The 16,059-nt window shown below is 53.4% G+C and overlaps 1 protein-coding gene across 1 annotated transcript in view; it reads right to left on the bottom strand.

The window, feature by feature from the left end:
* The window catches only part of LOC116952113 (neural-cadherin-like), a 75,010-nt gene that overhangs the window by 39,436 nt on the left and 19,515 nt on the right, over positions 1 to 16,059 (bottom strand). The window contains exons 3-10 of the mRNA XM_076074043.1: positions 8,916 to 9,113; positions 8,505 to 8,733; positions 7,994 to 8,204; positions 6,382 to 6,493; positions 3,546 to 3,804; positions 1,166 to 1,308; positions 784 to 956; positions 120 to 288 (exon numbers count right to left, since the gene is read on the bottom strand). Coding sequence (XP_075930158.1) covers positions 120 to 288; positions 784 to 956; positions 1,166 to 1,308; positions 3,546 to 3,804; positions 6,382 to 6,493; positions 7,994 to 8,204; positions 8,505 to 8,733; positions 8,916 to 9,113 — 1,494 coding nt within the window. The remainder of the gene's footprint in view (positions 1 to 119; positions 289 to 783; positions 957 to 1,165; positions 1,309 to 3,545; positions 3,805 to 6,381; positions 6,494 to 7,993; positions 8,205 to 8,504; positions 8,734 to 8,915; positions 9,114 to 16,059) is intronic.

Genomic DNA, 16,059 nt, shown 5'->3' with positions numbered 1-16,059 from the left:
GGATCGAGGGAGGCTGCAGGAGGAGGGGAGAGGCTCCGCCCTGACCTCGTGCAAGTGACCACACCCGGTAGGGCAGCTCTGCGGGATGGGTTGGATCCCAGGTGCGGGCGAGGCCTCACCGGTCTCGGGGTGGATGTGCAGAGCAGGCGACGCATCCGCCCGCTGGATGAGCCCGTAGCGGACTCGCCCATTGTCGCCCTCATCAGCATCGTGGGCCTCGACCTGCACGACCGCCTGGCCCGCGGGGAGGTTCTCGGCAACCACGGCGAGCTCGCTGTAGCGGGCACACTGCACACAAAGGCAAAGATCCCCCGTGTAGCCTTAACAGACTGTGAGGGCAAGTGCTGTTGGCGAGCACTTATTTAGGCTGGAAAGGCACATGAGGGGGTGGGTGGCCAGCACCACGGCCCGGCCGCCTTTGTCTCCCCCAAGTGGCGATGTTTATACACCGCACCAGGTACTCATTTGAGGCTGAGTCGACCTAGGGGAGACCCAGGGCCGATTCAGATAATCGACAGACGTTTGGGGCGAATGCCGTTAGCGAGCGCCTACTCATAATCAGCATCTTTATTTATCCTGGAGAAATCCGATGAGCTGTGAAGCTCTTGTTCACAGGGTCAGAAAACGATAGGGGATGCAAAGACCGGCACGGGGTGGCGGGGGGGGGGCTCGACGGCCCCGCCGTAGGTGGGAGGGGGGTGGGAGGGGGGTGGGAGGGGAGTGGGAGGGGGTGGGAGGGGGATGGGAAGAGGGGGTCGGGTGGGGGGTCGGGGTGTGCGCCACCTCAGCAAAGTGGGGCTTGTTGTTGTTGACGTCACGGACGGTGACGCTGACGGTGGCGTGTCCGCGCAGGGGCCCCGCGCCACCCGACGCGTTGTCATCCGTCGCCGTGACCCCCAGCGTGTACGAGGGGCCAAGCAGGCGCGGCGGCGGCGAGGATCGCAAGCGGATGATGCCTGCGGCAGCAGCAGCAGCAGCAGCGACATCGACATCACCATTATAGGCATCAGCAAGCAGCATTAGAGATATCACCGTCGGCAACAGCTGCTGTACCGACATCATTGCATCATCAGCGTGAGCGAACGAGTGAGCGAATTAACGAACGAATGTATGAGCGAGTGCGCTGAGCGAAACAGTGATCGAGTGACTGAGCGAGGGAGCGAGCCTTCGTGTGGGTCGATGAGAAAGTTTCCGTCCTCGTTGCCGCTGGCGATTGCGTAGGAGACGGCGTCCCCATCGGGGTCGATCGCGAGCACCGAGCCCACGAGCGCGTGCGGCCCCGCCTCCTCCGAGATGAGCGCCTGGTACCTGGCGCAGCGACACGTGTGGGGCACTTCACTCAGTGACACACGTGGGGCACTTCACTCAGTGACACGCGTGGGGCACTTCACTCAGTGACACGTGTGGGGCACTTCACTCAGTGACACGCGTGGGGCACTTCACTCAGTGTCACACGTGGGGCACTTCACTCAGTGACACGCGTGGGGCACTTCACTCAGTGACACGCGTGGGGCACTTCACTCAGTGACACACGTGGGGCACTTCACTCAGTGTCACACGTGGGGCACTTCACTCAGTGTCACACGTGGGGCACTTCACTCAGTGACACGCGTGGGGCACTTCACTCAGTGACACGCGTGGGGCACTTCACTCAGTGACACGCGTGGGGCACTTCACTCAGTGTCACACGCGTGGGGCACTTCACTCAGTGAAACGCGTGGGGCACTTCACTCAGTGTCACACGTGGGGCACTTCACTCAGTGACACACGTGGAGCACTTCACTCAGTGACACGCGTGGGGCACTTCACTCAGTGACACGTGTGGGGCACTTCACTCAGTGACACGCGTGGGGCACTTCACTCAGTGTCACACGTGGAGCACTTCACTCAGTGTCACACGTGGGGCACTTCACTCAGTGACACGCGTGGGGCACTTCACTCAGTGACACGCGTGGAGCACTTCACTCAGTGAAACGCGTGGGGCGCTACACTCAGTGTCACACGCGTGGGGCACTTCACTCAGTGTCACACGTGGGGCACTTCACTCAGTGTCACACGTGGAGCACTTCACTCAGTGACACGCGTGGGGCACTTCACTCAGTGACACGCGTGGAGCACTTCACTCAGTGACACGCGTGGAGCACTTCACTCAGTGACACGCGTGGGGCACTTCACTCAGTGTCACACGTGGGGCACTTCACTCAGTGTCACACGTGGAGCACTTCACTCAGTGACACGCGTGGGGCACTTCACTCAGTGACACGCGTGGAGCACTTCACTCAGTGACACACGTGGGGCACTTCACTCAGTGACACACGTGGAGCACTTCACTCAGTGACACGCGTGGGGCACTTCACTCAGTGACACACGTGGGGCACTTCACTCAGTGACACACGTGGGGCACTTCACTCAGTGTCACACGTGGGGCACTTCACTCAGTGACACGCGTGGGGCACTTCACTCAGTGACACACGTGGGGCACTTCACTCAGTGACACGCGTGGGGCACTTCACTCAGTGACACGCGTGGAGCACTTCACTCAGTGTCACACGTGGGGCACTTCACTCAGTGACACGCGTGGGGCACTTCACTCAGTGACACGCGTGGGGCACTTCACTCAGTGACACGCGTGGGGCACTTCACTCAGTGACACACGTGGAGCACTTCACTCAGTGACACGCGTGGGGCACTTCACTCAGTGACACGCGTGGGGCACTTCACTCAGTGACACGCGTGGGGCACTTCACTCAGTGACACGCGTGGGGCACTTCACTCAGTGACACGCGTGGAGCACTTCACTCAGTGACACGCGTGGGGCACTTCACTCAGTGACACGTGTGGGGCACTTCACTCAGTGACACACGTGGAGCACTTCACTCAGTGACACGCGTGGGGCACTTCACTCAGTGACACGCGTGGAGCACTTCACTCAGTGACACGCGTGGGGCACTTCACTCAGTGACACGCGTGGAGCACTTCACTCAGTGACACGTGTGGGGCACTTCACTCCATTCAGCTCAACATCCCGTTGAGCTCCCTCTATCCGGACAAACAGAAGCTGTGCACGCACACGGACGGACGCACGCACGAATTGACATGCACACATAGAGACAAAGATCTCACGTAAGCCTTAGACTGTTGGGGCAAGTGCTGTTAGCGAGCACATATGAAGGGCGGCACGGCACACGAGTGGGGGTGGGGAAGGGGGAGCTAGCACCGCATCAGGTACTCATTTGAGGCTAAGTCGACCTAGGGAAGGCCCAGGACCGGTTCAGACAATCGTCACTGGTGTTGGCCGTGAGCGGGAATCGAACTCGGGTCGCCGGGTTCGTAGCGCAGCGTAGCGCTAACCATTGCACTACTGCTCTGTACACACACACACACACGCATGTACGCACGGGACACACGTGCTCAAACGCACACACACACACGCACAGACACGCACACACACACGCACGGACACGCACGCACACACACACACGCACGGACACGCACGCGCACACACACACGCACGGACACGCACGCGCACACACACACGCACGCACGTGCTCCGGGAGAAGCGCGGCGCCTCGTCGTTGACGTTGGCGACGCGGACGCGCACGGCGGCGGTGCCCGTGCGGGGCGGGTGGCCCCGGTCCACGGCCGCCACGGCAAACTCGTAGGCGCCGCGGGACCGCTCGTGGTCCAGGGCCCGCGCCACCGACACGGAGCCGTCGGGAGACACCGCGAAGTCGCCCCCGCCGCCTCCCGCCACGAAGTAGGAGAGCAGCGCGTTGAGGCCGGAGTCGCAGTCTCGGGCCGACACTGGCGGCGACCGGGAGAGGCGGAGAGATGGAGCGGGCGACAAGGAGGCACGGAGCGGGGGGGGGATAGGATGAGAGGGGGAGGGAGTGAGTGACACAGACGCATGGAGGGGAGAGAGAGGGTGAGAGGGGGAGGGAGTGGGTGACACAGACACATGGAGGGGAGAGAGAGAGGGTGAGAGGGGGAGGGAGTGTGTGACACAGACACATGGAGAGAGAGAATGAGAGGGGGAGGGAGTAGGTGACACAGACGCATGGAGGGGAGAGAGAGAGGGTGAGAGGGGGAGGGAGTGTGTGACACAGACACATGGAGAGAGAGAATGAGAGGGGGAGGGAGTGGGTGACACAGACGCATGGAGAGAGAGAGAATGAGAGGGAAAGGAGTGGGTGACACAGACACATGGAGAGAGAGAATGAGAGGGGAAGGAGTGTGTGACACAGACACATGGAGGGAAGAGAGAATGAGAGGGGAGGGAGTGTGTGACACAGACACATGGAGAGAGAGAGAGGGTGAGAGGGGGAGGGAGTGTGTGACACATGGAGAGAGAGAGAATCAGAGGGAAGGGAGTGGGTGACACAGACACATGGAGAGAGAGAGAGAGAGAATCAGAGGGAAGGGAGTGTGTGACACAGACACATGGAGAGAGAGAGAATGAGAGGGAAGGGAGTGTGTGACACAGACACATGGAGAGAGAGAGAGAATCAGAGGGAAGGGAGTGTGTGACACAGACACATGGAGAGAGAGAGAGAATCAGAGGGAAGGGAGTGTGTGACACAGACACATGGAGAGAGAGAGAGAATCAGAGGGAAGGGAGTGTGTGACACAGACACATGGAGAGAGAGAGAATGAGAGGGGGAGGGAGTGGGTGACACAGACACATGGAGAGAGAGAGAGAGAATCAGAGGGAAGGGAGTGTGTGACACAGACACATGGAGAGAGAGAGAGAGAATCAGAGGGAAGGGAGTGTGTGACACAGACACATGGAGAGAGAGGGTGAGAGGGGAAGGGAGTGTGTGACACAGACGCATGGAGAGAGAGAGAGAGAATGAGAGGGGAAGGAGTGGGTGACACAGACACATGGAGAGAGAGAGAGAATGAGAGGGAAGGGAGTGAGTGACACAGACACATGGAGGGGAGAGAGAGAGGGTGAGAGGGGAGGGAGTGTGTGACACAGACGCATGGAGAGAGAGAATGAGAGGGGGAGGGAGTAGGTGACACAGACACATGGAGGGGAGAGAGATGAGAGGGGAAGGGAGTGGGTGACACATACACAAGGATAGAGAGAGAATCAGAGGGGAAGGGAGTATGTGACACAGACACATGGAGGGGAGAGAGATGAGAGGGGAAGGGAGTGTGTGACACAGACACATGGAGGGAAGAGAGAGAGAATCAGAGGGAAGGGAGTGGGTGACACAGACACATGGAGGGGAGAGAGAGAGAATCAGAGGGAAGGGAGTGTGTGACACAGACACATGGAGAGAGAGAATGAGAGGGGAAGGAGTGGGTGACAGACACATGGAGAGAGAGAATCAGAGGGAAGGGAGTGTGTGACACAGACGCATGGAGAGAGAGAATCAGAGGGAAGGGAGTGTGTGACACAGACGCATGGAGAGAGAGAGAATGAGAGGGGGAGGGAGTGTGTGACACAGACACATGGAGAGAGAGAGAGAGAGGGGAAGGGAGTGTGTGACACAGACACATGGAGAGAGAGAGAGAGAGGGGAAGGGAGTGTGTGACACAGACACATGGAGGGGAGAGAGAGAGAGGGTGAGAGTGGAGTCAACTCAAGTCAAGTGTGGGAGTCAGAGCCAGAGTGAACTAATTTGTCGTTGTGCTATGATCAGTCTAAAAATAACCCTGCCGAGCCGACTCACGCCACATGGATTGTATTATTTCACATCGATTTGTGTTTTGTGAAATATTTTAGATTCCTAGTGTGACAACGCATTTTTTTTATCTGATTTAGATTTTCTTTATTGTTGTAATTAATTTCACTCTTTTTAATTTTTATCATTTTGGTGACTCTTAAAAATTATACTCATCGTGGTCTCTTGGGTTCTCACGACCTGGTTAAGAAAAATAAATTTGAAACGTAGTCTCCAATCCACCAGAGCATAACAACAGAATTAGAATCGGAATATGTATTTATACTGGAGCAATTCGATGAGCTATAAAGCTCTTTTTCACAGATGTTGAGTAGGGGCGGGTCAGAACCACATCATCTTCCCTGTCCTTTTTTAAAATTCACGAAGTTGGGAAAGCTCTATGATCAATCTAATGTAGAACCCAGGATCTCCGCTGTTCTGGCATGGCCATTATGGCAAAGAACCCCCGTACAGGCTTAACAGACTGTTAGGGCAAGTGCTGTTGGCGAGCTCGGCACACGAGGGGCTGGGTGGCCATTCAGCACGCCCGGCCGCCTTTGTCTCGCTAGTGACGATGTTTACACACCGCACCAGGTACTCATTTGAGGGACACACACAAACATCGCCAGGGCTTGTACTGCAGGATCTCCGAGTTTCCAGAACCATCGACTCCGACACGGCCGTTATGAACCTCAGACGGCAGGGCGCTCACCCTGCAAGACGTACGTGCCGATTTCCGCGTCTTCGGCCAGCCCTTCGTAGCTGTAGGTCGAGTGCAGGAATTCTGGGACGCAGTCGTTGTCGTCCAGGATGATCACCGTCACCTGAGTACAGAAAATCACCACCACCCCCTCTAAACGATTCACCAGCGATTCGTCAGCTGACGACGACGACGATGATGATTGCACTGCTATCGTCGCCGCCCTTGTGATGGTGATGCATGTCCGATTAACACGCTTGCCTACGTACGGTGCGAAAGAAGTTCAGCATACGTACATCCACGTATGTTTATTTTCGTCTGTGGTCGTGTGGCAATTGGCGCGCTGCAACACCATCTGAAGAGTTCAGTTCCCGCTCACGGCCACCAGTGACAATTATATCAACTGGTCCTGGGCCTCCCCTAGGTCTACTTCGCCACTGGGGAGGCAAAGGCGGCCTGGCGTGGTGCTGGCCACCCACCCCCACGTGTGCCGTGTCGGCCTTCATAGGTGCTCGTTAACAGCACTTGCCCCAACAGTTCGCTCATGCTATAAAGGGAATCGCTGTCTTTTTCTGCTGATGGTTCTGTTGTTTGTGCTGCTGCTGATATTAATAATTGTGAAATAATTAGTTTAGTGATGTCGTATTGGCTGTGGTGCACAAGCCCAATGATCAAACAAAAAACTCAACGCATTCTATAAAGCAAGGTCATTACCCGAAACGTAAAACATTCAGACTACACTCTGCAGAACACAGAGAACATACAGACTCCACACATTCACTCACACTGCTACACTCACACTGCTACACTCACACTCTGCAGAACACAGAGAACATACAGACTCCACACACATTCACACTGCTACACTCACACTCTGCAGAACACAGAGAACATACAGACTCCACACATTCACTCACACTGCTACACTCACACTGCTACACTCACACTCTGCAGAACACAGAGAACATACAGACTCCACACACATTCACACTGCTACACCCACACTCTGCAGAACACAGAGAACATACAGACTCCACACATTCACTCACACACATTCACACTGCTACACTCACATTCTGCAGAACACATAGAACATACAGACTCCACACATTCACTCACACACATTCACACTGCTACACTCACACTCTGCAGAACACAGAGAACAGACTCCACACATTCACTCACACACACACTCACACTGCTACACTCACACTCTGCAGAACACAGAGAACATACAGACTCCACACATTCACTCACACACATTCACACTGCTACACTCACACTCTGCAGAACACATAGAACATACAGACTCCACACATTCACTCACACACATTCACACTGCTACACTCACACTCTGCAGAACACATAGAACATACAGACTCCATACATTCACTCACACACACTCACACTGCTACACTCACACTCTGCAGAACACAGAGAACAGACTCCACACATTCACTCACACTGCTACACTCACACTCTGCAGCAGAACAGGTCGGAGAACGATCAAAACTCGACGCACAAAAGGCGCCCGAGTCTTGAATCGAACCCAGGTGGCTCGTTGCTGCGAGGCTCAAAGCGACACCGCCCGCACCGCCCCCCCCCCCCCCCCCTCCAGCCTGACCTGAGCCTCGCTGCTCAGCCCCCCCGAGGGCGCCTCCTCGGTGGCGCGGATGACCCCGAGGTAGCGCCGCTGCTCGCTCTCGTAGTCGACGGCGCGCGTGAGCGACAGCTCCCCCGTGCGCGGCGCCACGGCCAGCAGCCCCGCCGGGTTTCCCAGCAGCGAGAAGGACACGCGACCCCCCTGGAACGAGCGGGCCGTCACCACCAGCACCCTGCACACGCACGCGGACACGCACGCGCGCGCGACGCATTACAACTCGAATTCTGATGCCAACGATGATGATGATGATGATCCCCATGCTGCATGCGGATTATGATTATGATAAAGATCACAATCACGTCGATGACAATCGCGCTCGTGATGATGCTGCCAATGACGACGACGATGATGACGATGTTGCAATGGTGACTACGATGACCAGATCGCTTCAACAAGGACGACAACGACGATGATGATGATGATGACCGTGACGAGGACGAGGATGACGACGACGCCGAGGGCTCCTACTCACGTGCGGTTGGGCTCCGTGCCCTCGGGGATGGCCACCTCGTATGCCTGGCGGCCGAACTGCGGGGCGCGCGGCGCCGAGCTCACCGACAGGGAGGCGTAGGCGCCCTGCGCTCCCATCGCGTCGCTCGCCAGCACCGTGAGCACGAAGGGCCGCTCGCGGGCCAGCGGCGCGCCGCCCACGGTGCGCACGGCGCCCGACTCCGCGTCCACCTCGAAGCGGCCCTCCCCGCCTACGCACCGGGGTCATGGAGCGCGCCAACAATCAGAAGCCTGGCCACGCACGGACGCCTGTTGCAACACGGTGCTGCCAGTGGATACGGAACGTTGGCCAAGCGTTGTTTCCAACGTTTAGTCCAACGTTCGCCCAACGTCGGCGCGTTTAACATGGGCTCTTGGCGGGGCCGGCAACTACCTCCGATGAGCTGGTATCGGACCTCGCCGTTGGCCCCCGAGTCGGCGTCCCGTGCCGCCAGGCGGTACACCACGGTGCCCGGGGCAGCGTCCGGCGCCACGACTCCCAGGAAGGGGAAGGGCTCCATGAGCCACTCGGGGACGTTGTCGTTGACGTCCGTCACAGCCACCGCGAGCTCCACGTCGAACCAGTCCGCGCCTGTGCCCGCACACGCCACGCATCACGGGCACAGGATCAGAAGATGGACGTATTGGCAGTAAGGGGCCGTTCATAAATGACGTCACGCACCTGGGGGGGGGGGGGGGTCAGACATTTGTGACGATGTGTGACGAGTTTGGGGGGGGGGGTTCAGAAATGTGACGTCACAGCAGAATGCGCAACTTTAAATAAATATAGATAACACGTTCTACTTAATTAAATAGACATTATAATAAATGTTTTCTCCTACAACATCAGAGTGCAGCGCCACGTTAAATACGCACTACAATGACAATAGTTGAAAGCGATTTGAAGCTTGTTTTTTTTTGGGGGGGGCAGAGCTTGGTGACGTCATATTTGAGGGGGGGGTCTGACTTTTTGTGACGCCGTGTGACGAGGGGGGGGGGCGAAAAACTCGTCCAAAATCGCGTGACGTCATTTATGGACGGCCCCTAAGGCCGGTGCAGCATAACACACGGGGGTCCTCATAAACCAGGCGTGACGACGTCGCTGGAGCCCTCGACTGAGCTGCAGACTCTCCATCAGAGGTCGCCTTCGATTCAGCAGCTGCCTTCCCACTCGAGCGAGGGTAACGGCACGAGCCGGTCATAGTTCCATTTCTGTTTATGTTGGTATAGCCCTGTGAGCCATTCGGCTCTTGAATCGGGTGCAACCGCAACAAACAAAAAAACATGAACAAGAAAAACATCTTAAAGTGACTATGTGTTACTGTGCAAACAGAAAATCCAGGAAAAAAAAAACATCAAAATATTCCTGAAATAGCACCATACACCAACGCTGTGTGCGAAAATCCCAGTGGGATGCAAGTCAAGCAACAACAACAACCACAAGACTATGTGTTACTGTGCAAACAGAAAATCCAGGAAAAAAAACCATCTAAATATTCCTGAAATAGCACCATACACCAACGCTGTGTGCAAAAATCCCAGTGGGATACAAGTCAAACAACAACAACAACCACAAGACAACTAAGATGAAGGCCATCAGTCTAACTCCGTACTACAATAAACAAGAACATGGCCAAAACAAAAAAACGTTTTCGAAATCACCAAAATAAAGCCATAAATGCAATGTAACAGTGATCATAGGGACTGTGGCCGAATTTTTTTTAAACAATAAACTACATAAATAACACGTAACACCAAACCCTAGAGCCGTAGCTGGCTGCAAGAGCCGTAATCTATTGATGCCGCCGTCCGCCAAGAAATTATTCTGGAAATGAATCGAGGAACCGTCCGACCAAGTCTAGGGGACGAGGAGTCAAATCTCGCTGCCTTTGTGGAACACGGAACCAGCCAAATCGTCACCAGGCTGGGTGCTGCTATACGGCAACAGACTGTGAAGCGTCTTCGTGTTCAGCCGTTCTTAAGATTCGTCTTACGACTGCTTGGACGTAACGAGAAGTGACGTTGCGCAACACCACCCCCGCAAGAGTTTCTGACCGGGGTTGCAGAATCGCGATAAAAAAATAAAATAAAAATAAATTAGTTTGAAAAATGTTGCTGCTTTAAAACCGCGGACCGGCGCACCGCCAACACGTTCATATTTATTTTATCGTGCAGGAATCCGATGAGCTATGAAGCTCTGTTACACAGATGTCCAGTAGGGGCGGATAAGAACATCAGAGCAACAAACAATACAACAATACGATAGTTGTAGTGCACAGTACAAGCAAGGTAAACAAATCACGCAGACACAAACAAATACAACACTAAACCATGCCCATCCTAGCAGGCAAAGCCCACTGAGGTATTAACTTCACTTTCAGAAGCGAACTGGCCACAAATGACAGCTCAACAAAGTGTCTTATCGTGTGCAAATTTATATCACCACCGCTCCCCACAAAGAACACACACACCTATATAAACACACACCTATATAAACACACACCTATAAAAGCACACACACACACTCCTATTTCAACACACACACGATCACTCTCGGCTGTCTTTGCCTCCTCGGCGATGTTTAACACACAACACCACATTCTAATTGAAGGCTGAGTGGACGTAGGGGAAGGACCAGGACTGGTTCAGATATTTGTCACTGATGCAGGCCGTGAACAGCAATCGAGCTCAAGTGGCCGGGTTCGTCGCGGAGTGCACTAACCATGGTGCCACCGCTCCCCACACATACACAGCATGCAAGCACGCACACAAATCAAAACACACCACAGCATTGGTCATTATCACTGCTGTATTACAGAGAAATATCTGCTAATGAGCTATGTCGTGAGTTTATATTTGTGCATCACAGCCAAGGGAGCCCATTAATGTTTTAGTGTTATATTTTGTACTCACTCACGCACAGACACATCAAAACCGCACAGACACACAGACACACATATAGGCGGGGCACACACTTATCAAAATCGCACGCACATAAAAACACACAGGCGGACATGTACACGCACAATCGCACAGAGATATGCAAATACAGAGATACAAATACACAGACACACATAGACAACCTTTAACAGATTGTCCGGGCAAGTGCTGTCAGCGAGCCACTTTGAAGCCTGCAACGGCACACGAGGGGTTGGGTGGCCAGCACCACGCCCGGCCGCCTTTGTCTCCCCAGTGCTGATATTTTACACACCGCACCAGGTACTCATTTGAGGCCGAGTCGACCTAGGGGAGACCCAGGATCGGGTTTAGATCATTCGTCACTGACGTTGGCCGTGAGCTGAACTCGAACTCGGGTCGGTCTGGTTGGTTAGCGCGGCGCGCTAACCACTACGCCACCGCTCCTGCCCAACTGCAAACACCAACACCACATCGGAGGCGGCTGGTGGAGCTTCGCAAAGCCGGGATTACCGCGCGATGCGACGTGGATTGTCCAGAGGGCACTGCCGGGGTAGGGGGCGCTGGGATCATAATCCCGTAATCCCATTTGCTCAGATGACCCCCTTCACTGTCCAGTCACACGAGGGCTTCCATTGGCTGCCAATATTCCCCGAGCGGCAGTGCGCACGGAGAGACTCTCGCCAAAGTGAATCACAGCTGGCGACAGCTGTCTCCTGCAGCGCTCCTTCAGTGCGCCTCTCACTGCCGTGCTACTGCACGAGTGTGTGTCATCGGCATCATCATCCGTGATCAATCCACTGCTAGATGAAGGCATTTCCAAGCTGTCGTCATCTATCGCGACCCCGCGATCCAATGATTCAATAATCTACCCCAGTGCCGCCTGCACACGAACCGATTCCATGTATGTATGTATGTTGGACTTGTTTCGCACCGTGCGTAGCCAACCGTGCGAATCGGTGGTACGGGGGAAGGACAACAAACCAAACACAAAAAGCAGTTCGAAAGAAATGAGTTTTCAATCGAGATTATTGAAGAGTGCATAGCTACAGTGGCTTCCTGATATCGGAAGGAAAGAGCGTTCCAGACGGCCACAGCAGTGCATCTGACAGCGCGCGATGCGGTGACCACCTTTGTCCAACGGCTCGTCAAAGTCGCTGCGATTATAATGATATAATTAATATAATATTGCACTATCTCCGCGGTGTACGATTTCTCTCGGCAGCATTCCCTCCCTCGGCTGCCACTCGGTCATTGCTAGCGCCCATCATTCCTTCGTCCGAGCTTTGCTAAGTTTCAACAGACTCGATACAATCGAACCAATGTTACATCCACATTTCGTATCTTTCACCACGGTAATTAGCATTGTTGCTGCGCAGGGCTATTACGAGAGCGCCGTGCATCACAGACGAGTTTCGGGTGCCAGTAGGAGGGGGTAGCGATGTTTACCCAATTAAATAATTATTGCTCGGTCGTGTTTTCATATTTGGCGAATGTAGACCGTGACTCAATTGATTGGTCCACACCAAGGGACGGCTTTCTTTTGAGCCTCGACCCAATTGATGCTCGACCAGATGACGCCAGAAGGCGTCATGTGGTCAGTTTCAAGGACAATGCATATATTATCATAGTATGTTTTTGTTTGTATTTTGACTGCAGGTATTGTGGTTAATGCAGACATGAATCCTTGTAAAAAGGTTTCAGTTTTGTTGCCAGAAAAGAGGGGAAAACCCCTATTATTACATTTTGGTACTGGCAAAGGAGGTCTAATGATGTAAACGTCACGGAACTCTGAATGAACATCGCCAGAGAAAGAGTACTGCACACGCTTTGATGGTTGTATAACTCCACCCGCATTATCAAGCAGGGTCCCCGTCGCAGCACCGTGGAATTTCCACCACTGGCTCAGACATGCGAACGGAGATCACGAGAGGACAGAATCATAAGGATCGTTATTCATCCTGGAGAAATCCGATGAGTTATGAAGTTCTTGTTCACAGATGAACCTTATGGCGGGACCTCGATGTCCCCATCAGCACCCGGCTCTCGCATGAACTGCGTTGCGACGTCATTTTACGTCCGTTGAAGGCGAACGACACGGCGATCTGTTCCTATCGACGAGCTCTAAACGATGCGATGATCAAAGTTTCAATGTTTTGTTTGTGACTACGGAAATTTTGGCAACCACGGGTGCTCGATGAAGAACGAGGAGAGGATCGATTTCTGGCGGGTCGCGGCGTTGATGTGCCCGGTGGGACGGAGTCGCCAAAATAATAAATTAATTATTAATTACAATTCTTACTTCCGTTTATTGGGGACCCCGGGGTCCCGCCATAAGATCCAGATGTCCAGAACACTACAGAGGTTCAAGCCACTGCCCGGCTAGAGCCTCCTTCGCGCCCGACGCGGCGTGCCAGTGCCTACTTCACCATGCTGGCCAATGAGGGTCGGTGAATGGCGGGGAGCATAGCCGTTGGAGCATGGTACAGTACAACGGCGGAGCATGCCGTGCATGGCGCTGTTACGTGCATGGCGCGGATGGTGGTGGCCCATCCGAGCACTATCCAGGCCTCAAATCGTGTGTTGTACTGCTTGTTGTTGTAACGTTCGGACCCGTCCCTACTGGACAACTGTTAAAAACGAGCTTTATAGCTCTTCGGATTCTTCCAGCATAAATATTCTGCTTCATTCCTCGGCTACACTTCATTAGCACCACGATCCGAACAACGATGGGGTGATGGGGGAGAGGGGGTGGTAATGGATTTCGCATGGATGCGGACGCTTGATGCACAACTGTAAAAATAAAATAAACAAAACCTCTCCGGCAGTGTGCGGTGACTGCGTTCACTGCAAAAGGAACAGAAACCATGGTCAGATATAGCATAGCCTCTGTGCCCAATTCACAAATATAGTCATACCCCGACTTACGTCTCTCCCTTTTACGTGGTTTCGCAAATACGTCGTCACTTTATGAACACCGCTACCTGATTCGCGTCGCCTGAACCCACAATGAAGTCGCTGACAGCATCGTCATCCGTCATTTCACGTTATCCGTCGCCTCCCAGCCTTCGCCTCCACCACCTACCCTGCACATCGCTTCGATTTACGTCGTTTCGATATTCGTTGCAGATTTCAGGAACGCAAGAAGGAGGGATCGTCAGAGCTTATACTCCACCACTCACTGACGCAATGATATGGCGCATTAACCACCTAAAAATACTCAGCTATAAACAATGTTTTTTTTATTTTACCAGGTAAGGCCTACTGAGCTACATCGCTCTTTTTTTCAGAAGCGAAGTCGCTAAAAATGAAGTGGCTTATCACGTGATAAATGTATAGCAGCCAAATATTCTAAGCAAAAATCTCGGAGAAAAATCCACGCGACCACGGGGAGAACATGCAAACTCCAAATATACTGGGTTGGGATCGAACCCACGACCTCCTCAGTACCAGTCGAGCTAGATAACATCTCACCACCACGACACCACAATGTAAAATCACAGCTGTTGCTATCCATCAACATCGTTAGCCGTACGAAGGAAAGGAGTGGATTGCTAATTTAAGTTAACGATATTCACCAAGCCACACACACACGCGCGCACGCACGCACATTCCCAACAATAGAGCTATGCCCGGTAATTGTTAGGACAACCTTCATAATCATCATCATCATCATATCCCCGTTGATATTTCCAGGTCAGTTTTAGTCACGTCAAGTTTAATATTCTTCACGTCACATCTCATCATACGGTTCACGTCCGAGCTTATTGCGTTTGCGGCGCGACTTTTCACGTCGAATTACATCATGTTTCGGTGGCATTTATCAAATCAAATTGAATCAAACTTCAATGGGTTCATAGAAGTGCATCAAACGATTAATATATATACCACTTCCTTCCGGCCACCTCGGATGTTCTGAGTGTTCCGTGAGGACGCCCGTGGCTGAATCTGTACACGGCTAGGAACCATCGTCATAGCAGGCGACTTGTGCACAAACACCCATTGAGCCAGACTAATAAGACACATTCAGGATTATTAGGTTTCAGTGTTATAATCTTAACCTATTTTTTTAAAATTTATTTTACCAGGTAAGGCCCAGCGAGTTATTTCGCTCTTTTTCAGGAGCGACATGGCCACAAACGATAGCCCAATGAAGTGGCGTATACTGTGGACATTTATCGCAGCGAAATACTCGAAACGCGTGATGTCGATTATAAATGTGGAGGGAAAAACCGGATGACCCGGAGAAAAATCCACGCGGCCACGGGAAGAACATGCAATATCCAAGTATATATAAAGACGTCAGGGTCGAGATCAAACCCACGACCTTCTGTATACCAGGCGAGGTAGTGAACGTCTCGCCACCTCGGCACCCTACAATCGCGGGGAGAAATTCTCTTCCCTAGCTGCCATTCCAATGTCAGTCTCGTCCATTGCCCATCGTCCCCTCTTGTAGCCACCACGTGTCCTGCCCAAGCCCACGTGCTCGTTGAGTTTGTGAACTAGGACTGGAGATCATTCCGAATAAACGCTCATTAATCGGCTGAAAACATCCTCGTATATAGAGAACTGCAGAGCTTGGGCAATTGTTGGTAGCGCCGGCTCAGCCTGGCTGCTACTTT

This window comes from Petromyzon marinus, chromosome 45 (genome assembly GCF_048934315.1).
Source record: "Petromyzon marinus isolate PM22_M1 ecotype Great Lakes invasive population chromosome 45, UKy_Petmar_22M1.pri1.0, whole genome shotgun sequence".
NCBI classification, from domain to species: domain Eukaryota; kingdom Metazoa; phylum Chordata; class Hyperoartia; order Petromyzontiformes; family Petromyzontidae; genus Petromyzon; species Petromyzon marinus.
This window is presented reverse-complemented; position numbering and strand designations above follow the sequence as displayed.